General features: G+C 40.5%; 1 protein-coding gene across 1 annotated transcript in view; it reads right to left on the bottom strand.

Annotated features, from left to right (window-relative positions):
- Positions 1 to 617: 617 nt before the first annotated feature.
- Positions 618 to 24053, bottom strand: part of LOC116147421 (trafficking protein particle complex subunit 9) — a 74099-nt gene continuing 50663 nt past the window's right edge. Inside the window, 2 exon segments of the mRNA XM_064496841.1 lie at positions 618 to 792; positions 7073 to 7193. Of these exon segments, the coding sequence (XP_064352911.1) occupies positions 7099 to 7193 (95 nt within the window). The 3' untranslated portion in view covers positions 618 to 792; positions 7073 to 7098.

Raw genomic sequence — 24053 nt, 5'->3', positions numbered from 1 at the left:
AAGAAATAAAATAATCCTGTTCATCAGGGTTTCAAGATCTGACTCCAGAAATTTTAGCATGCCATACTGAATACTAGCACAGAAACATCAGATGGACTAGTGGTGAGTAAGTTCCAGGAAAACGGCAGTAATTCCTCCACTTGTAAGAGAACACACACTCACTTGTCGAAAGTGATTGTAAATGACATTCTGGAGAAATTCAGAAGATTCAGGCTCCGCTTCTAGATGGTGATGACACGGAAGGACGGCTTGGATGCATGCTTCTAACTGAGTCACCGGCATTCTTCCACTGCAGGGGGAAAAGGAGGCCCCCAGTCAAGAGCAGAGGTGTTCCTCTCATGTCTCCCTGGCTGTGCCTCGGGGACTCAGTGTCCTGTAGCTATCCGGCCCCAGGCGAGGACCCGCAGCATGGCCCACCCAAGCAGGAGGGGCACTGTGCTTGAGAAAACCTATCCCTGATTGGGGGCAAGAGGGGCTGGTGGGGTTGAGTGGACCTATAAATGCCCACAGAAATACACCTGCATTCATTCAAGTGATACAACCAACAGTCGCAGGCTATTTTACAAAATTTCAATTGTCAGTGGAAATGTTACCATTCCTTTCCACTTGTCCCCTGCACTCTGAGACAGGCTTAGGCTCTCTCACACCTGCAGCTCTGTGCAATAGTTGTGAAGTCATTTTACCTAGCTGCGATAGTCCTCACTCCCCGTGTCATTGTGTCTGTCCTCTCTTAACACAGTCGGAAGTCTTCCTGGATCTCTCCCTGAGTTCCTTGCTCCTGCTCCTCAGATCCTGAGATAAACGGCAAGTGAAGACACATGAACAGAAAAGGCACTGTGGACTTGACCAAAGTCCTCTGTGACCCCTAGGTGAGTTCTGCCCACCCCTCAAATTCATTTCTCAAGGTTCTGCCCAGGGTGACAACCAGCCAGGAGAGTGGCCCAGGCCAATTAAAAGCTGTGTGGCTTGGGCACGGGGACAGGTGCAGGAGCTGTTTCCGGAACCGGGTCCCTCCCCACCTCTGCTCCCCTCTCCCCCTAGGCCCCGCTGCCAAGCCCCTAGGCTCCCTGATCTTCTGCATTTCTCTTCTTCTCTACTCCAAACCCTTTTCCTCTTCCTTTATTCCCTAATTATCCCCAGCTGGAGTGATTTTTTCAATCACAGTATCTGAAAAAATTTCCTGCAGCCGAAAAAGAGGTCTCCAGAGGTAAATGACCATAGGCTGGTTCCTGAATAGAGCCCCAGGCTGGGGTGACCCTCACCAACACTCCTGGGGGCATTAGACATGTTGCGGGGTCAACCACCCTCAACAGGAGCTTGCTGAGACCCCAAGGCCCGCACAGCATCCCTGCTCACAAAAATATAGTCTGCCCACTTATCGGTTATTAAGAAGCAAAAATACAATATTGCTTATGTTTCTTACTAAAATTATTTATGAGATGGAAAAAGAAATTTTAATACGAAAGAAGAGATCTGACTCACTGTTACATCTGTTCCTTTGGCTTTAAACCTGTGCCCTGTTTTCTAGGCTCAGACTTGCTAGCTCTGCACCTTTTGTGAAAGAAAGTTGCCTTTAGCCTGAAATATACAGGAGAGCCTATTCTCTGGGCTCTGATCTTTAAGGATGTTAGTTCTTCTGCACTTATGTAGAGAGTTTCAAGTTGCAAAATAGAGAAAAACCTTTGTTTTGTTGGAGGTTTTACAGGGGCACAATGATTTGACCCATATGGACAGCTGCAAAAATAAAGGATTCCAAGGACAAACAATTCATACAGCAAAAAGTTTGCAACAACCACCCACACCCCCTCCCCTTTTCAGTATAAAAGGAGCCTGAATTCTGACTTGGGGAAGAGCGTTCTCCCGGACATCATTCTGACATCTTCTGGGTCTGCCAGCTTTTCAAATAAAGTCACTATTCCTTACCCCAACACATCATCTCCCAAACTATTGGTCTCTCATGTGGCAAGCAGAATGACTTTGGACTCAGTAACAATATACATTGGAGGTCGTATGTCTCCACTGTTTCCTCATTTCCAATATATAGCATGCACATCATTTATGATCTAGTGCAAATAATACATCAAAGACAACAATAACAAGAAACTCACCTAGCTATCAACACTGAAGTCACAATCTATTTAATTTTACATGCCGTTTAACAACAAAACCAAAAAACTTAATATAGAGACTTTATTCCATGGAAATTAAATTATTTCTAGTCCTTCAAAACTTTCTTTCTTTCTATTTTCTTTTGTTTTGCTTATTGAAAGGAAAATAAAAATCATATCATTTTATTTCAAGAATTTTTGTTATACCTACATATTTTAAATACTACAAAGTGATTTAAATTGCAACAAAAAAGTTCATATATTAGTATAAATATATATATACAATCAATGGGGATTAGGAAAAGAATGGACATTTACTAAAAATACACTGTACATCCAGTCTTTTATAAGCATAACTTTGAATATAAGCTCTATGACCCAGGGGTCCCCCACACCCATTCTCATTGCCAATTCCCTTAGTAATCAACTACCAAGGCACCAGCATAGAACCACGTGATCAGTATTTTAGGTATAAATGAGGGAATTAGCTCATTCAATTCTAAAACAAAAACCCTAAAATAAATACTGAACTTATTTACAGATAAAGAAAATTGGACACAAAAAAGTAAACTTACTTCCTCAAGGTCACAAAGCTACTTACTTGTAAAGGCAAGATTTGAACTCGTCTGCCTGATTCTAAAAACTAAGGTGGAAATCCCATTCCACTTGTGATGGTCCAGCAGCAGAGCCTATCACCCTATCTTTGTTCAGATCTAGTCTTAGACAGCCTGAAACAGCACCCCATTCCTATGGAACTCGAGGTCAAATGATAAACATAAGGAGTTTATATCCAGTAGTTTTCTTAGGTCTCATTTACATAAAGTGTCAGCAGGTAAGCAGATAAACTCTGGGAAATGTGAGTGGGTCCAGAGCTTTTTGCTGATAAGAAACTCAATCTATCAGGACAGAGTGACCTTCCCATGAGAGGCCACATGGACATAAACTAAAGGCAGCTGAGCAATGAAAACTAGCAAGACTCTGGAACTCAAGCAAAAGGTTCCCTGCTATCCCGCACACATTTTCCTCTTCATCCACGTGGGCACGATGACAGAAGACCCAGGTTCTTGTCCAAGTTACACCATCATGGATTCTCACCCATCAAAATTTACGACTCTATGCTATCTTAAGTCATTTCCAACTCAAATATGATGACATCGATGTCTCAGCAGAATCTCTATATCTCCACTTCCCCTCTTCTAATAGGAGAATGATTCTATGACCACAGAGAAATCCAAAAAAAACCATGCATGAAGCCAGGAGAAAGTCTGCCTAACAGACTTTGCTCTCATGCTCAGTGAATGAAAACTCAGAAAAAGTGGTCCTTCTCCCTCAGCAAGTGAGAGGTAGCCTGATATGTGTGTGTGTGTGTATGTGTGTGTGTGTGTGTAAATCAAGTACAGTCAAGTCTGGGATGTGAAAAGATTTTTTTATGTCACTGTCATTTCAAGGGGACGATCCAACCTTTAAAGTAATTTAAATCTACTGTTCTGAGAGAGTCTCAGGCTCCTTGGTGGAAGAAGGGAAGGGAAAGGAAAGGAGGAAAGAGGTAAATGAAGCAAAGGAGTAAGAATAATGCTAGGGAAAGGCATGACATTAATTTTTTTCCTACTTGCATCACATACAAATTAGGGACTGGCTTCCCCCCGATGTCTTGTCGAGCAGTGAGTTGCAGAAGAAGCAACAGCCTAATTCTCACTGAGCTTGTTACTGTACGTGGCATCTTAAAGACACAAATCATTTACCCTGAACAAACACTCTAGCAGCAGGCTGTAATTCTGTTTTGAGAGACAAGAAAACAGGAGTTCAAAGAGGATATATAACTTGACAAAAGCCTGAGGACCAGTAAAAAAGAGAGGATGAATTCAAACTCAGATCTGAATGCAGAGTCTGATCTTCCCACTCCCAGGACTGGAAAATCCTTAACACACAGGCTCCCCAGCTTCCCTGCAGTGTTCCTGACACCAAGCATTTCCCATGGCAGTGGTCTCCAGTTCTCACAGACACAGCGCCCTGTGCAGCCAATGACCTTCATCGGACCTTGATCATCTACCTGCCACGCCCACCAGGCTTCACCATAAAGGCAGGAAAGCTGGCTTTCAAGTGCATACAAAGCCACCCCTGCTCTAACCTGGGTTCTTCTGGGGCTTCTCCAGCCTAAAGGCAGCCATGAAATGGCTCACAGTTTGTACATGAGCCACACTACCTCTCTCCATCTGTCTCCCCGCCTATACTACTTAGCTATGACCATTTTGATAATCTTGGAAACAAATTTTTAAAAACAGAATAGAAAGGATTCTGGAATAAGTACTTAATACTTCCAATTTTAAATGACAAGTTACAAAGTGAGTATTTACAAACTGAATTTATGCCTTTCTAGGTGTCAGTTTTAAGCAGTCAGAAAATACAATAGCAAACAATTCTCACTTAGAAAATTAACAAAAACATAAACAATAATCTGGAATAAACTCAAAAATTATGCCCATGTTCTAAATGAAGAAACTACAGGACTGTACTGAAGGGTAAAATAAGAGGTGTAAATGTAGAGACATCAACATATTGCATGGAGGAAAGCAGTTTTGTAAAGATATAAGTTTTTCTAAATGTAATTCAAAACTTCCTAAAAAATGCCACAAAAACACTTATCTGATTTTATTTTAACTTGAGCAAAATATTTTTGAATTCTTCCGGAACAATAAAGTGATAATACTGGCCAAGAAAATTTGGGATGCAAGAAAAGAATCAAAAACAAATCACACTGTCAAATATTAAATAAATTTTTACAATATGTAAGATATGGTGCTGGAATAAGAAAGGAAGATTGATAGAAAGGAACCATGATCTCAAAAAGAAACTCTACTGTACATAAGTATTGTGTACACGTGGGATTTCAAATCAAAGAGAAAAATATGAATTCAATAATTGTCCTGGGAAAATCAGAGAATCACCTGGTAAGAATAAATTCTATTCCTGTCATAATGACCACAAGAAGAATTACAGATAATGATGTAAATATTTAAAAGTAATAATAAGAGTAAATATAACACTTTGCTCATATTAACTCAACTTACCCTCACTATAACAAGTACTATTATCATCTCCATCTTAGAGATTAAAAAACCTACAGAAGAGATTTATTCCATTATAAGAAAATATTTCTAAGAATAATGCCAAAGATAAAACCCATAAGGAAGTCATTTACTACCTTAAGAATATTTTGGGCCACAACGAAAATAAAAAACCTACTGAACAAAATGAAAGGCAAGAAATGACAAGAAAAAGCTCTGTGACACTTGTTGATGAAGACAAGAAGTTAATGTTCATAACATACAAAGAGCTGTCACAAAGCAGCAAGAAGATCCCTCACTTAACTGTGTGCAAAGAACAAAAGGGATCATTCATTTTTAAGAAGTAAAATGGCTAATGAGTGAAAAATTCTCAGTACCTCACTGGTCATCAAATGCAAACTAAAACATTGAAAAAGCACTTTTGCTCATCATATTGGCAAATATTTGTAAAAGGTATTCTACCTAGTGTCCATCTGTGGGAGAACAAACTGTGAGCGAACTTTTGGGAGGACGACAAGTCAATGAATATGTAAACTCTAAATAACGTGCATACACAATAACTCAACTCCACTTCTAGGAATCGTTTCGTTTAGAAAAAAAGAAATCAGCTCAAAAAGATGTAGTCATCAGGGAATTTACACAGCACTGTTAACAAGGGTGGGAAGAAAAGCAGAAGTGAAATCATATCCAGTGATAGAGAATTGGTTACATAAGTTATTCTACACCTTTTCATTCCCCACTGGAGAAGGAATTCCTAGAGTCACTTGAAAGGAACCCTTGATGAATGTAAATGTCACATCCAGGGACTAAATTTCCAGAAGCCTTAACTAAAGGAATACTCATACAAGATCACAGGAATGTCTGTACAAGAAGGATGCCAGTCAAACATCTTTTATGACAGTGGAAAATGGAGAAAACCTAAGTGTCCACCATCAAGAAAATGATGCGGTTAAATCACGGTGAGCTTCGGGCCATGAGGGAGCCTGCGTTTCGGCGTGGTCCAGGGCCTTGTCCACAACACTCTCCCACCAAAGGTGTCCTTGCACAAGATACCACACCTGCACATCAGGAGACCCCTCCACTCTATCTGAAAGGTCCGGGTGAGTCTGTAGTGGGAGGACGTCTATGATACACCCCTGAGTGAATAAAGCGAGCTGCAGAAAAACATACAGTATGGTCTCATTTTTCAATAAAGCATATATACACACACATATACATAGATTTCTCATATACGTGTGTGTGTTTCTGTGTGTGTGTGTGTATATATATATATGTCATAGGCAAAAAGGTCATGAAATATATACACCACATTGTCACCAGCTTTTACTCTCAGCAAATATGCGGAAGCGAGGTAGGGGCCTTCCTGTACCACCGCTGTTCTCTTTTCAGTATTTCAGTTAAATTTACTTGGAATTTAAAAGTTTATTTAAGTACGAAGTAAAATGGACGATGCCTCCACAAGACAGAATGCTATACTGGTCATTAAAAATCATGCCAGGGGAGATAGAATATTGTAGAAAAACATGTAATAAGCCGAATGGAAAATGGAGGTCTCCACACAGTAAACAGGCACAGAGTGCCCGCTGGTTTTTATGACAGAGGTGATACACACTGACGAAAAGAACAGAAACTATGTTAAAGTCTTAATTATTATCTCTGAGTAGTGGGACCAGGATAGCCTCTTTTGCCTGTTTTTTCAGACTTATTATATTAAATACACGTTATTTTTCATCTGAAAAAAAGCATTTTTAGATGTGTAGTAAAGCACATTTGAGAATAATAAGCGAGTATTTACAGAAACAAGTAACTAGGAGGCACCGCAGCAGCGCCACACAATGTAGAACGGGCGGTCCTGAATAACACCGCACAGTTGCATAAGGACCCACAAAGTGAGCTCACCTGCTGTAACAGGGCGTGGCCCCCTTCTATTTGTCAGTTGTTTCTTCAGGGCTGAGGCAGTTCTGAGCACGGCCAGTGTCAGTGCTTGTGTCTGCGTGGATGCCACTGGAGGTGAGGGCGCCTGCAAACAGACAGGAAGAACAGAAATCTTCCTTTGCCTTTTCTGTCTTGTTTCCTTTTCACTTTAAAAGAGAGGCACAAATAAGATAGACTGTGCATCTTCCCTACTGAAACTTCAGTAATGAAACCGTTTTTAAAGCCTTCACAGCTTATAATGTGCCTATAACTGTCTTTTCAACAAAGCATCATATTTATTAAATGTTAAGTCAGTTATTTAACTTCCTGTTGAAACCTTCTATTAAAGAACATGAAATGCACTACGTGAAAGCACCATGCCTGCAGTGACCAGTTCAGCTGTCTTGAAGGCAGTGCAGTCACGCCCAACATCCCGTGGCCCTGAGTTCCTGATGCTGGTAAGAGAGCACGCTGCCACCTCAGATGGAGAGAAACAGTGAAAGCATTTTCTGAAGTCAACAGCACTGACAAAACATGACTGAAAAGTCCGAGACCCCTTTGAGGCTCTCATTTTCTGTTTCTGGGCAACCCCGTCAATGAGTAGAACCACCCCATTCCCGAGCCATGGGACTCACTTGGGAAGGAGTTTGGGAGAAATTTCCAGGTATAGAATGTAACACGGAGAACTGTGACGAACGAAATGATGAAATACTGTGATTTTGGAAGACACTCAAAATATTCTCCTAAGCCGTTGTAGCTGGAAATGCTGGGATTCTCCTAAGCCACTTATTTATTTCACAGTCAGTGAGCATCTCCCACAAACCCTGCTTCCCTCTGTCTGCTGGGACCCTCAGGCACACACTTGCTGTCGATCATATAAGTCACAGGGCAGTGGTGTGTGTCTCACCCTGCAACCCTCACACAGCCTCGCCTCCTAGCCTCACTGTCTGAACTTGGCTCCATTTTCTCACCTCCTCATTTGGTATCTGTTATTCTGTAAGCTGCCTGAAATGATTGTTGGAACAAGTCAGAAGAATGAGTGGGTACATAAATGGACAGATGGACAGGTGAGAGATGGGCAGACAGACAGAGAGACTTCAAGAAAAGGGGAACAAAGTAAATTTCCTATGCAAAACCCTCTTCCAGTCAGGGAGGAAAACCACCACGGAGAAGTGTGAAGAGGCAGGTGGCTTAGGATTGTTTCCTACTTTCCATGAAATATCACACAAGTGATGAGAGTGTAGAACTATATATATTAAAAGAAAACATCATGCATGCTTCAAAAAAATCTACAATATGTACTTTCTAAAGAATAGATTCAAATCAGCAAGGCCCAATAACACAGTCCTTGGGTGTTACAGAGGTGAAAATCCCACCTCCAAACCACAAGGCATCCCTTTGGAGCACTGAGAGTCTACACCGGGCAGTCATAAAGCCGTCACCGCAAAAGCTATGCTATCCTGCACTTACGAGGAAAAAGCAGCTGTGCTCAGGCTTCCCATGCGCGTCATTTACACCCCACAGCACCTCTACGGTGGAGGGACGCCTAGCGAGGCCCGTCTCTGCAGGACAGAAAACAAGCCCAGGAGAGGCTAAGCCGACCTACCAGTTCCCCATCTCAAAGGACTGGTCAATTCAGAGCAGGACTCGAACTCGGACCCACGTTTGTAACCACGGTATTACCTTGCTTTGTGTGCTTTTTGTGTGTATAATACATTTGTTTCTGGCATGAATGTATATTTAATAAATAGTCAGTTGTTTTGTCTATCTCATTAGCTCACAATCAATCTTTATACTGTTGAATTGTACTCTTTCCTCTGGAGAAAGGAACGGAAACAGCGGAGGTCAGAATGAGGTGGGGCTCCATTTTTATCTGGTACCTCATCTCATCCAAATCCCCAACCAGGGAGAAGGAGCAAATGTTCTCTTTATCTTTTAAAGACAGTGCTCCACTGATGGTGACTTACTCAGCTCCAAAACCAAGGCTGGGGAAGGGCACATGCAGCATCCAGAGCAGTATCACCTATAGGAAGGCGAAAAGAGCTCACGGGAAAGCTCAAGGGGCCAGCCTGATTTTATTTCAATCGATAAAATAATACCACACTCTAAAAATACTAGCATGCAATGGATTTGCTCTTTCTTGACATCTAGCAAGTTTCCACAGCCCACATGTAACATTATCGTGAACCAGTGAAAGGAAGAGTCTACAGACAGGGAAAATCAATGCCACAGGCAGGCTGAAACAAAGGCTGGAGTTTAAGAAGAGAAAGGGCATAGTTAAGAAGTGGGGAAAGGCTGGGAAAAAAAATCATCACAAGGACTCTCAAGTATCATCCAACAATCATATAATCATTCATTCAAGAGAGAGTTACTGAGTTCCTATTTTGTGCAAGTTTGTACAGAGGGTGAAGCAAGAGCACAGAGACCATGGTGGCAGCAAGGGGAGGGACTCAAATACACTTCTGATCACAGTGCCTTACACACTTGTCCTCAGTATAAAGGAAAAAAAAGTAAAATAATATTCTGTAAACTCAAAGCATTGTTGAAAAAAGTTAAAGTAGACCTAAATACCTGGACAGACACACCACGCAAATTCCTGGATCAGAAGACAGCGCTCTTGGAATGGCAGTGCTCCCAAGAATGATCCGTATATTCAACGTGGTCTCGATCACAATTCCTGCAGGATCCTTTGCAGAAACTGACTAGCTGCTTCTTCAAATCATATGGGAATTCGAGGGTCTCAGTAACCAAAGCGATCTTGAAAATGTAGAACAACAAGAGAGGACTTGTAATTCTCAATTTCCAAACTTACACCTGTATCTCCAGGTCAGCAGATTACAGGCCATTTTTAACTTATTTACTGTGTTTATTCTTATTTTGTAAATTCTCTACAATGAATATAACTGTTACAATAAAAAAAATGAAAAGTAATTTATCTTTTAAAACACGCACACCGATTCATTCATTGGGAAAAAAATTAACTATAAAGAGGTAAATAAATATCTAGTGAAAAAGGACTACTTAAAAACAAGAGTGCATTTACACTTTTCATAAATTGAAAACTGGAAAGCACAAACACATCAAGTTTCTAGGGAGCCTGCTGCAACATATTAAGAGTTATTTTCAAAAATACTAATTGAACAATGAAAACCCAAGAAAGGGAAAATCGTGATTGACACACAACTTCAAACACATGGAGAGCAAAGGCCTAGAAATCCCAGTCTCTGTAGCTCTGCTACTAACTCAGTAGGAGAGGAAATTCCTCACTGAGGGGACAGTGGGTTTCCATGCATAAGACAGGATACACAGTACAAATTGCACTAGATACGGGGGTGATTTTCTTAGAATTCTAAAGGTAGAACATTGCTGAAAAAGTATAAAAACACTGAAAGACAGTTTAAAACACACACCCATATAGATTATATATAAATGTATGAAGTCTTCTCCCATGTTGCTTAGAAATACAAAGTTACATTTGTTCATTTATGGGCACTGATTACTTTATCCCAGGTAGAATATTTCGACTAAAACAAATAATCAATAATACACCCCTCTTGTCAAATCTAGTTGATAAGTTAGTCTGCTATGTAACCATAATGTGTCGAAGATAGATCTGTAATTAGTAAAAAAAGTCTTTGTATGGTTTCTTGAACTCTTCTCAAATTTCCAAGCTTAATTTTAAAATAGATCTCAGCAGTATTTTTATATTATCTTTTCCCTTGTGAAATGAACAACACAGTCTGTTATCAAAATTCTGTCCTTACAATGATTCACGAGCACCGTATCCTAAAAACACTGCTGGACAGCAAGGCACTATCCAAACACTGTTACCAAACAAATGAAACACAAGGAAGGCAATGACCGTATACTGGAGGGCTTATAATCTGTGTCAACACTGGGGATTTTATTTGATTGGTTAGCGAAATAAAATCAATCAAGTACGTTCTTCTTTGAGCATTCTGTAAGTCATGACTCTGTTTTTAGTGTCATGAGCAGGCAAGACTTAAGCATGACTTGATTGGGTCAATTAGCAACAGCCATCACTGCAGAGTGACTAGCAAAAAAGTTAACTGATAGAAATGCTTCTGCCAACATGAGACCTAAAATAAACCTACACTGAGCTCTGCAAGGAAAATGAGAAGATGAGGACCCCAATGAGAAAAAAACTAACAAGAAATCAAAGAAGGGAATACTTTCATTAACGATTCCAGGAAGGAGTAGAACATGGTGGTGAAGAGCACAGATGCTGGGGACAAACAAGAGGGTCTGAAATCCCACAGAACAACTGGGTAGGTGGAACACTGATATTCAGGGAAATTTTATACATCTCATTCTCCTCATCCATAGACTCGGGACAACAACAGCACCCATCCCTAGAACGGTCCTAAGAATTCAGTATTTTATATATAAAAGTTTAAATAAAATAACTCATATCTTAAATATTGACCCCAAAACACAAGGAACAAACAAAACAGAGGTAAACTGGAGTTCATCAAAATTTTAAACTTTGCTTCAAAGGACACCATCCAGAAAGTGGAAAAACAATACACAGGAGAAAATTTTATTAAATCATTTACCTGATAAGGAATTTGTATTCCCAAGATAAAAAAAGCTCCAACAACTCAACAATAAAAAGGCAACTCAATTTAAAAATGAATAAAGGTTCTGAAAAGATATTTTTAAAGGAAAATGTAGAAATGTCCAATAAGCACAATAAAAGATGTTAAATATCATTAGCTGTAAAGGAAACCAAGTCAAAACCACTGGGAGAAACTGCTTCAAACTCACTGCAATAGGTTATAATAAAAAAATTTTAACAATAACTAATGACAAAGAGGAAGCAGAGCACACAGCCGTTGCTGGTGAGGATGTAACATAGTGTGGCCACTTTGGAAAACAGCCTGGCAGGTCCTCAGAGAGTTGAACATTTGGTTTCTGAATGACCAAGCAATTCTGCTTCCTGGGGACACACGTAAGAGAACTGAAAGCAAATGTCCCCATAAAAACTCCTACAGGAATGTTTATGACACGATTATTAATCACAGCCAAATACAGAAACAACCCAAATGTCTATCACGTGATGAATGGGTAAACAGAGGGACCCAGCCATACAGTGTAATATTATTCAGCAATAGCAAAGCAAGGAGTACTGACACAGGCCGCAACGTGGACAAACGTGGACAAACATTGAAAACGTTATTCAGTGTGAAAGAATTCAGTCACAATAGACGGTTCCATTTACATGAAGTGACTCGATTTACATGAAATCTCCAGCACAGGCAAATCCACAGGGAGAGAATAGTGGCTGCCTGGGGCTGGGGGATGATGGGGAAGATGGGAATGACTGCTTATGGGTACGGGGCTTCCTATTGGGGGGATGAAAATGTTCTAAGATTGTCTGGGATGCACAATTCTCGGCATAGATTAAAAACTGCAATACATTTTAATCGGTGAGTTGTATTAAAACTGTTAAGAACAAAAGCACCTTAGGCCAGTACCTTCCAATAGTAAATGCAAATTGCTAACTTTTATTACAGGAAGAAGAAACTGCCCTCAGCATGAAAGCAGCAGATCAGCAAATGTGAGTTAACCGAAATTGGACAAGAGTATTTCACTTGAAACAGTTGCTGAGTGTACACGAAATATTCAGAAATGACAAGGGAAATCAGTTTGACATCACGAAGAATTCTCCTTCAAATGCAGATAAAGGATTTGGCAAGCCCAGCTGCTACAAATGACCAGAGAAGAAACCTGGTTCTTAAAACAAGCACCAGAGCCAACAATGAGAATATGGTGGGGAAAGCAGATGGCCGAAAATCTGGAACACTTTGCTACAAATAATTTCTCCATTGAAAATTCAAAAATAAAATGAAAGTGATGATTCACGTGAGTGCTGGCCTCACGTGAATGGGCTTCCTCCAGTGCTCAACAGTTCTGTAACCCCGAATGAGAGACTCAGGAGAATCAGCATGGCTCCTTGGGGTCCCCAGGTGACTGCCCACCAGCACGCTGATTACCATCACATCTGCCAGGGTTGAAATGCAGAGAAGAGACCAACTTCTGGAAGGGACAGGAAATGTTGACAAGGGAAGAAAAGGCTGCAGTCAGTCCTGGGACAGAGGCCCTGTGAGCAGAGGCCAGAAGGCTGCAGGTAAACTGGGGTGGCTCTGGGGCAGAAAGGGACCACGGAGGAGCAGATCTCAATTCTCTTCTCTCTCTCCCTCGGGTAGCAGATATAAAGCCTGCATCCTTCTCACCTGGAACTGTGGGTTCTAGCTGGCAGAAGTCTTACTGACACGGAATAAATTACTCAAGACTCTGTGGAAAAAGTTAACAGAGCGAGAGGGAGTAGGGTGCCAACTCCATGAGCCTCTCAAGTGCTGTCATATTTATTGTGTATAATCAAAGGAAAAAGTCATTAAAAGTTGTTTGATAGTAAGCAGGAACTTGGGGAAAGGCAGATTGAGATAGAGGTTGTAGAATCCAAAATGAGTACAAAGTCTTAGTTTATCTTTAGGGAATTCATGGGGTGAGGGGAACAAGATATATTCTTTAGATATGTGAATTACAATGCAGATCACCAGACCAGCCAGGTCCTTGTTTTGGGGATAATAGACTATCTAACAGCACACAAGCCCAAAGTTTATAGCTGAGGGCCTGAGTCCTTGCTTTGCAACCAGCAGAGTGCTATCTAAAACCTCAACTATGCAAGCAAAGAATTGTCTCTCCTTTTTACGGCAAGGAGACAGGTGTGAGAATGCACAGGCCCCTGCTTGCAAAGTAGTTACTAAGCACAGTTTTTTCTTCTTAAAGTTGACAGGCGGCTGGAGTCTGTTATAATTTGTTAACTCAATCATGGGCCCCCACATGGAACCATTATGGAGAACACCCTGGAATGACAAATCCTGGCTCTGGGTCTTTTCCTGCCAGCTTCAGCCAATCTAGCAGGGTCTAGACACCTCCCTGAATAACAATCCCACAGAACCACTCACACTCTTAACTCCTGGTGCTTGAAACTTAATTTTAGCTCTACACAACTTAACGTAGAAAAGTTTCAGAAATAAAAGATATTATATACTTTTATATCTCATCATAGGACTGATTTTTCTGATTGCTCTAAGCTGCTTCTACTTGGGAAACACCTAACTCTGCAGGTGTATTCAGTACTTTCCATTGGGCATAACTAGCCAGTTTGGGCTTGCTGAATACTATTGGTCAAATACCGATACACCTAATTGATTTCATTGTTCATCGATTTCAGCTGGGAGGATTGAGTGTCACTGTGTTCCTCAGCCCACCCTCAACTCTTTTCTCATCAGCAACTCAGGCCTCCTGAAAACAAAACAAAGCATTTGTTTCCCTTCTTCTACACTTTCCACAAACCCACAAGGAAACATCAGCCTGGAGAAAGAATTCAACAAAAATGTTCAAACAAAAATCTACAAACCTGAAGCAACTCCATCTCCGAATCATGATACACAATGACATGAGAGTGTGTCAGGCAGAAAGCATGCGTGAGCCTGACCACCTGATTTCTGTTCTTGAAAGGAAGGAAGGTTTTCATAATTTTTATTATCACTCTTTGTCATTGTTTCTGATTAAGCCACAAAATAGTTCATGAAATAATTAAGCACTGCAATAACGTACTTTTGTTGTATCAATTACAGGAGGCATTCAGAGGGGATAGGAAAATCCACCCCTTAAAAAAAGCAAAATTTCTTCCCCTGTGAAGAACACGTATGCAAAATGCAGCAGAGAATTCAAATACTTGTGGAGAGAAGGAAAAGCCAAAGAATCAAAAGAAAGTCATTACTATGAGACAATTAAAAATTCACTGGACAAACATGCTCATTGCATTCAAAGAATTTTAAAGGCACACTGCAAACCATTCACTTAATGATCTGCAGGCTAGAGGAAGGATTTCCCTCTTTAACAGACAACAGAAAGCAATAGGGTGCCCCCGCAAACAAGGAGGAAAGAACAATCAGATTTTTAACAGTTCTGAAAAATCACAATGTTCTAAAGATCAAAATCCAGAAATTTTAAGCATTCATTCAGACCATAATGAAACAAGCACTTAAAAAAAAAAAACCCAAAGAAACTAAGCACATAGATCATATACATAGATCAATGAGAACTTGTACCGCTGGAAGAAAGAACAGGCTGTAGCCTTTTACTTGAAAAATAAAACTACTTTTAAAGATAACTGCTAAAATACATTTCATCATTCATGTTGCCTTGAAAAATCTGAGGCACTTGTATCTGATCAGAAAAGCAATTCTGACTAATAGTATGTTACAATTCAGTGCCAATTTGCTTTAGAAGAAAAAAGAAAAGCTACTGTTTCTCATATCCTGCACAAAGTGTGAAGGGCCTCCCTGCCGCTTTCTCCTCCCATTTTCTATGCCCATACTCCCCAACCCTTCTGAAACAAGTATGAGAACTACTTATTCCCACCAATATGCCAAATGACAAAAGAATATCTGTTCATTTGTGTAAATATATACCTACACCTTACACTGGAGGAGAAATGTACCAGAAGGCTATATGAAACTTATTTCTACCTTCCTGAAATCATACACACACATTCACTCAGACACTGACACAGACACATACACACTGAATTACTGGGCATTTCACAAGTTTAGGACTTCCAACTTCTAGAAGATAACTTTGTAGTTAGTTTAAAATACAAACGGTCAGATTTTGAAAGCCTTGATCATCTGCTAAGCCATCCAAATATCAAAGAGACCCAATTAGCCTTCTCTGTAAAATGTAATTTCCCATGATGGCAAAACAGACCCTAAGAAGTACTGAATCCAAGACTCGTGTTTATCTCTAGCTATGATCGTTTTTAAGCACATTTACAGATTCAGAAAATTATGCCCCAACATTTATTCTTATTGAAATAGAATACGTGTTCAATTGTCTATACAGAGACTAGGTCCCATGATGGTGTTTAAGAGCTATTTTGTGGACTGCAATGTTTATTTTTAAGTGCAGACAAGGAGGGTGGGTATTACTCAGTTGTAGAGCACCTGCTTAGCATGCACAATGTGCTGGCTTCACTCCCCAGTACCTCCAAAAAAATAAATAAAAATAAGTGCATATTTAAAAAAAAGAATAAAGTTATAAAAAAATAAATGCAGACTAAAAACCTCTGCAATCTAGGAGATTAATTAATTAATTAATTAATTAATTAATTAATCTAGTATAATTAAAAAAACAAGTGTTTCTATCAAATATTGACTATATGCCAAACACAAGGACAACCACAAATCACACCTGACAACCATCACGTGTGATTCTCAGCAACCCTACAAAGTAGACAGGGATGAGAAACCCGGCACTGTGGATGAGGAGACGGAGCTCGGAGGAGCTGGGTACACTGACTGTCCTGCTCCCCATGACACCACGTCAGCCCAGGACAAGCGCTGACAGAGCTGCACTGAGGGGACATCGAGCTGCATGGAACCTTGGGGGACTGGCGAGTCCCAGAAAACACTCAAAACTGTTCAGTGAATAACCAGCTCAAATATATTACATTGTGCCACATCCTTTAAACAGGGAACATGACTGAGACCTTTTTGATGCCTCCGTGTCCTTTCTGCCATCATCAATTATTTACCCTCTCAGGGCGACCAGTGATGAACTAGACCCCAAATGAAGTGCACTCAGATGGCAGAGCTTTTAAAGCTGTTTAACGAAGCTTGTAAGACTGTCTATGCCTCACACAGTCGGTCACCCATCACTTCTCACCAGTGTGGATGGACCACCTGAAATCACTCCTTTCTGCTTTTTAAAATCCTTTCATCTAATCCAGGCTTTTCAACAGCAAAGAAGTAGCTTAACCACAAACAGTGGACAGCTTTTCAAGAAATGGCCTCGAAGAGTCCATCGGACGACCTGGAAGCCCTTTTCATCTATTAAACACACTTCCAGGTACTTCATCATTTTCTGATTTGTAGTTTGCCTCTGACTGTCTGGCCTACTCAGAGAGCTCCAAGCCTCACGTGCAGGGCTGGGAGAGGACGCTGCTGTCGGGAGAAATCAGAGAGGAAGGGGGTCACCCTCCAGCCAGGTCTGCATGGGTAGAAGTGCCACAACGTGCTCAGAAATTATACCATCAGCATCCCTGGGCTCCAATGGACTGGTCTCACATTAACCAAACTGATGCAAGAAAACCAGACGTTTAAATTATTAATGTAACAGGAGACATGAAACTATGAACCAGACTGAAATATCAGAGTTCAACCATCAGTACATTTTCTCCTCAAAACCTCAATCACGGGCAGTTGGTCATATGGCAAGCATGGACAGAAGCAATGCAGGGAGGGCTTCTAGGTTAACTCAATGTTATACTAATAGACATGCTGCCTGGAAAACAATGTTAATCACGGTGCACTCTCCTGGACAGTGGCTGACACACAACTGTGAGCACCTGTGTAACTCTCCTTCCCCTATCTTTTCTGGGGTAACTGATGTACAGAGTTACAGAGACCCAGGCATGCAGATACGTCTAAACAGTCACAGCCCATCTCTGGGAGCCTGGAAACCAGACAGCCAGGGATTAAATCCCAGCTCTGCCACTTACTAGCTCTGTGACCTTGGCCAACTTACTTACCCTCTGTGTGCCTCAATTTCCACACTGTAAAACTGGGATAACAATCAAATTTTTTACCCGCTTGTTTTGAAGATTGAAGGTTTCATTTCTATAAAATGCTCAGAAAAGAACATAGCATTTTTTTTGTGCTCAACAAATGTTAACTTAATATTAAAGTGATTTACAAGTCTTCCTTCTAATCATCGTCAGTGTTTCCTGGCTCGACTAAGTCCCAAAGGAAATCCTTATTTCTCCTTTTATAAACTTTTGGAGAGCACCCTTCTCTTCCACCCACCACCAGTTTAAACTGCTGGAGGGGATGCCTCCTCCCCATTCCTCTGGGCCACGAAGAGTGCTTCTCCCTTCACACCCCTGACACCTGGCCCACAGCTAGCCCTTGACACACTAACAAAGTGAGCTGTGAATCCTTGAGACAAGCAGGACATGTGGAAACCTTCTTTTCTCTCCTTTGTTGGCCACCCTCGGGAAGCACCCGGGATGCTCAGCTCCATGGCAGGACAGCCCTGTGCATGATGGGGCAGATCCTCTCAAGGGAAGGCTCGCTGTGGCCCAGAGCTACCTGGGACAGGATGAGTCTCTAGTTCTTGGACACAGTACCATGACAGCCATTTTCCCACAGCCCTGAATTTCACGGAGAACATGTCTTCCTCAGTAATAAAGGAGATGTTAATCGCCTGCCTGCTTTTCTGTGTCATCTCTCAGTTGGCTGCTGGAGAAAACATGTGTATAAGTATTGGGTCCCCTTAAGCCCCAATGTATACTAATTAACAAAAAATTCTGTGGCTTAACGTTGGTTCAGGGTGACTGTGTAATGGTCCTGACTCTGCTGATGCTAAATTATGCTTATAGGAACTATGGAACCTCTTCAAATGTCTTTCATCATAAAACCAGCTTTCTTATTTTGCTATTACTTAGAATTTGCCAAAGACTATAAAATGATGGCTTCATACAAAACAGCAGCTAAAGTTTATGGGCCCTTTGAGATAACCACTGTGCTAAACACTTTACATAATTTCAAGTTCCCACAATTCTACAAAACAGATATGAGCATCCCCATCTCACAGATGAGGGAAAATCTCAGAACGAAGTGACTCGGGTTCACATGGCTCAGTGGCAGTGCGTGCATGCATTCCCAAGTCAAAACTATACACCCTTTCCTATATATACCAAATCACCTCCCACAAATTAACACACAGCAGCGGGGTCAATACTCAGGGAACTCAGTACACTTTTCAGCTTTAAGGTGCTCCAGAGGCCGCTTCTAGCTGTTTAATGAAATCCTGGCTCACTGGTTTCTAACACTGGAAGAAAAGTCCTATTTTGCCATTGTTTGCACAGCAAGTCTGAAATGTTCACAGTGAGATGACAGAATAAAAGTAAGATCTAAGTAGAATAATTTTTCCAGGTAGACAGACACAATGGACATTGTGCTATCCTGAAGCATTAAGCAAAGAAATCAAAATAAAATAACGTTGTTTAAGCCTTCTTTTACAAACAGGAAAATTAAGACTGTAAGAAGGGGCAACAGCGCCACTTATGGCTAAAAAGTCTTTCCAGGTTGCCGGGAAAGATGCAAGACGAAAATTGCCTGTAGGATCAGAAATGAGAATCAAATAAACTCAAAATGGATTAAAGACTTCAACATAAGAGGAGATACAATAAACCTCGTAGAAGAAAACATAGGCAAAACATTATCTCATATACATCTCAAAAATGTTCTCCCAGGGCAGTACCCAAGCAATACAAATAAAAGCAAGAATAAACAAGTGGGACCTAATTAATTTTACAGGCTTTGCACAGCAAAGGAAACCTACGTAAAACAAAATGACAACCTACAGAATGGTAAAAAATGTTTGCAAAAGATGAAATTGACAAAGGCTTGATCTCCAGAATATACAAGCAGCTAATATGACTTAGTAAGAAAAAAACAACAACCCAATCCAAAAATGGGCAGAAGACCTAAACAAGCAATTCTCCAATGAAGACATATGAATGATCAATAAGCATAGGAAAAAAATGCTCAGTATAAGTAATTATCAGAGAAACGCAAATCAAAACTACAATGAGGTATCACCTCACACCTGTCAGAATGGACATCATTCAAATGTCCACTAATGACAAATGCTGGAGTGGCTGTGGAGGAAAGGGTACCTCCTACACTGTGGTGGGAATGCAGTTTGGTGCAGCCACTGTGGAAAACAGTATTGAGACTCCTGAAAAGACTAGGAATACACATCCTATGACACAGGAATCCCACTCATGGGCATATATCCAGAGAGAATCCTACTTCAAAATGACACCTGCTCCCCAAAGTTCATAGCAGCACTATTTACGATAACCAAGACTTGGAAACAGTCTAAATATCCATTGACAGATGACTGGATAAAGAAGAGGTGGTATATTTGTTCAATGGAATACTATTCAGCCATAAAAATGACAACATAATGCCATTTGCAGCAACATGGATGTCCCTGGATTATGTCATTCTAAGTGAAGTAAGCCAGAAAAAGAAAGAAAAATATCATATGAGATCACTTATATGTGGAATCTAAAAAAGAAAATAAAGGGAAAAATGAACATAAATACAAGAGAGAAACAGAGTCATAGACATAGAATACAAAATTGTGGTTGCCAGGGAGGAAGGGGGCGGGAAGGGACCGACGGGGAGTTTGAAATTTGTAGATGCTGACAGGTATATATAGAATAGATAAACAAGATTATACTGTATAGCATAGGAAAATATATACAAGATCTTGTGGTAGCTCACAGTGAAGAACAATGTGACAACGAATATATGCATGCTCATGTATAACTGAAAAATTGTGCTCTACACTGGAAATTGATACAACATTGTAAACTGACTATAACTCAATAAAATAAAATTTAAAAAAAGAAAGAAAGAAGAATCAGATAACTGAATGCTTATCTAGCACATACTGAATTCTGCTTCGGGGAAGAGAGTGGTATTCAGCATTTAATCTGAAATTGATAATACTCCTGAATATAAACAAAAGACATAGGCATATGGAAACTCATCTTAAAAGAGGAAAGAATCCAGTCCAGCCTCTTCATTTTACAGGAGGGGAGACTGATACCTGGGATCTGTCCTCCTGGCAATCAGCAGCAAAGCTCTCCTAGTCCTCATGTCTTGCACTATGTCAAATGCCAACAGATCTGTACTAGGCCTATATTCATAAAAGTCACTTCTGCATTTTTCCAACAGTAGGTAATCTAAGTGTCTTGCAAAATAGTCTTCTCAAAGAGTCAGGAAATCATATAATTTTGTTGAAATGCAAAAAGATTAATTTATGTATTAAAACAGCTTGAGCTTTATTCTCTCCATTTAAAAAGTGACATGTCAAATCAATGTTTTGATATTTTAAAACCTATTAAGAGTACAGAAAAAAATCAAAATTTTCTTCAATCACAACAGAGATAAGCTTATTTCCTGAAAGTATTTAATGTTGATTTTTCTAAATTAATGGTTCTGGTTAGATTCCTACAAATTTAAAAGTTCTAGTGGATGGTTACACGGCAATATGAATTGTGAGTTGTAAAAATACACATTCTGTGTAAATAATCTTCAAGGTCGTCTGCTTAAGGCAATTTAACTAGTCCCTATCCTACAAGAATGACATTGATTTCATCAAAACTTCATACTGCACTAAAAAACAACTGAATCCTTATTACTGTAAATCAAATTTATATGTATCATATATATATATATACATATCGAATATGTATCAGAAATAAGCTATCCTCTTTAGTATTCAGAGCTGATTCTTCTAAACTGTAATTGTGACAGCACATTTTTTTATTGAGCACCTCTTGGGTGCTTTGTATACAAGGCGTCGAACTCTCACAGTCAAGACAATTTAAACAGCACTACTCAAATTTCACAAATGAGGAAATGTACTTAAGCCATAAAAAACAACTTACATATTCATCATCAGGAAAGAAAAGAGTCAAGATTTTACTTTCAATACTCACTGACAATTTTTTCTTCCATACTAAAACTACATAAAACCAATTCAGACTTTGTAAATTTTTCTCTCAATAAGCGCCCCTAGAGAAAAACAAGCAATGAGTCATTAGCAGTTGTTAGACTTTCAAAGCTGACTTTTCATTTGCATTATAATCATTTTTAATATTTTGTTTTTAGTGCTTGCAGAACACTAGAATAAATAACACTAACTTTTTAAGTCACTAGCCGAGAATAAAACATTTGTGAAAATGTACAATTTTAATTTATGCCACTCTGTCTCACATTCTCACTGGTGTCTCTCCTTTGAAGGCCTCATCAGGCTGAGGTCACTAAAATCGTTCATTTACGGTCTCACAGGTGTCCAGGAAACCACTCAACGGGAGGCTGATTAGAGGAGCAATTGAGAATGCATCCTGTGCAGCCTGGGTTCCAGCCCTGAGCCTGCCACCGCCAGCTGCGTGTGATTTGGGACAAGCTGCCCCATCTCTCAATCCCTCAGCTGCAAAAAAGGAGACACTGATACCTACCCTCAAACACCTGCTATGAAGTAAAACATGAGGAAAGCATTTTAGTCTTTGGTCGGTGCCCATGCAGGGCGAATTTGGTCATTATGATGATGAGGATGGCTGTTAACAAATTAAGCTAGACGAAAAAGTAGAAATCAACATAACGGAGAAACATTTTAAGTTAATGAGCTTTTCCTTTTGGATGGATTGCAGAATGTTCTATTGATTTTTTTTAATAAGCCAAGTATTGCCCATTATTTATAGACTTCCAGGTTCATGAACAAGTCTCAAGAAAAAGAATTAGAGGCCTCTAACTTCTGAATACTAACAAAGTAAAGTTAAATAAAATAGGGGGGAGATTATACCTCAGTTGGGAGAGCATGTGTTTAGCATGCATGAGACCCTCAGTTCAGTCCCCAGTAACTCCATTTAAATACTTTTTTGAAGAAATGGAGAATCAAAGCACAAAGATGATGGACCACAGAATTCTTTTGCAGACTCACCTCAGATTTATGTTGGGGAAAAAAGACACCCTTTTCTCAGAGGAAATCTTGAGAACTATGTAAACCAGATCTGAGATGTCTAGTCTTTTAACATTATTCATGAATTCATATCACCAAGTCTTAAAACTACCTGATAACCCACAGTGGTGATACTGATCATAATCACAGCTGCCAACACGCATCGAGCTCTGGCTAGGACTGCTCTGTTCTGACATCTCTGCCCCTGAGTCCTCACCAGGCTGAGATCCAGTCATTCATGAGCATCTTGTGTAAGTCCTCCATTTGTGCTTCTCACTCCCCCCTCACCAGCCCCTCTGAGGGAAGCACTGTTATCATCTTCCCCACCCGCAGATAAGGCCACTGAGGCACAGAGACTAAACCTGCTCCAGGTCACATCAGCATTAAAGGATGTCTGTATTTCTGCTGTTTTGCTATTGACAAAGGAATCTGAGATATTAATTCAAGAGAGACTGTTAAATAATCAAGTCTGTCTGGTCTTCACCTCAAAGAGCAGATCCTATAAATTCCTGATGTAGGATGAGGCTGCCGCCACAAACTGACTCAGCTTGTAATTAATATCCAAGATGAAGCAGCGGATACACATAAATATTCACGATTGTCAACTCCGCTCACGGGTCTGGGCCCTTCACTGCCTGAACGGGGGTGAAATCCCCACCCGTGTCAGGGAGGGAAGCGCGGCTCTTCCAGGTCTCACCCAGGCTTCACGGGCTATTTCCCCCCACAGACTGTCCTCAACGATTAAAAAGCTCTCAAGATTTTTACACCATGCAAAACTAAAAGGCGTTTCTGCAGATGGAGCACTTTCTCAGGCTTAAACCTTTCTTGCCTAAACTTAGCAAGGGGGAAAAAGAAACATGACTCTGCAAAGTCTCTGAGCCTCAACACTCACACGAGTAGAACGGCCTCAGCACAAGATGACTCTTCACATTGCAGGGTGAGAACAAAATAAAGCCGCCCCAACAACTGTCACTCCCAGAGACAGCGCTCAGCAGTCTTCTGCACACTCACGGTTGTGCAGCCCTCACCACCATCTATTTCCAGAACACTCCATCATCCCAAAGGAAACCCCCTGTCCACTAGCAGTCACTCCCCATCACCCCTCCACCCAGCCCCTTGCAACAATCACCTGCTCTCTGCCTCTGCATGTGCCTATTCTGGGCATTTCAGATCACTGAAGTCAACAATATGTGGCCGTTTGTGTCTGCTTCCTTTCACTTAACATGCTGTTATCAAGGCTTGTCCATGTTGAAGTGGTATCAGCATCTTTTTCTTTTTTTTTTTTTTGAAAATGTTAAAGTTTATCAGAAGGTGGTAAGTACTATCAAAA

Source organism: Camelus dromedarius, chromosome 18 (genome assembly GCF_036321535.1).
Source record: "Camelus dromedarius isolate mCamDro1 chromosome 18, mCamDro1.pat, whole genome shotgun sequence".
NCBI lineage: Eukaryota > Metazoa > Chordata > Mammalia > Artiodactyla > Camelidae > Camelus > Camelus dromedarius.
This window is presented reverse-complemented; position numbering and strand designations above follow the sequence as displayed.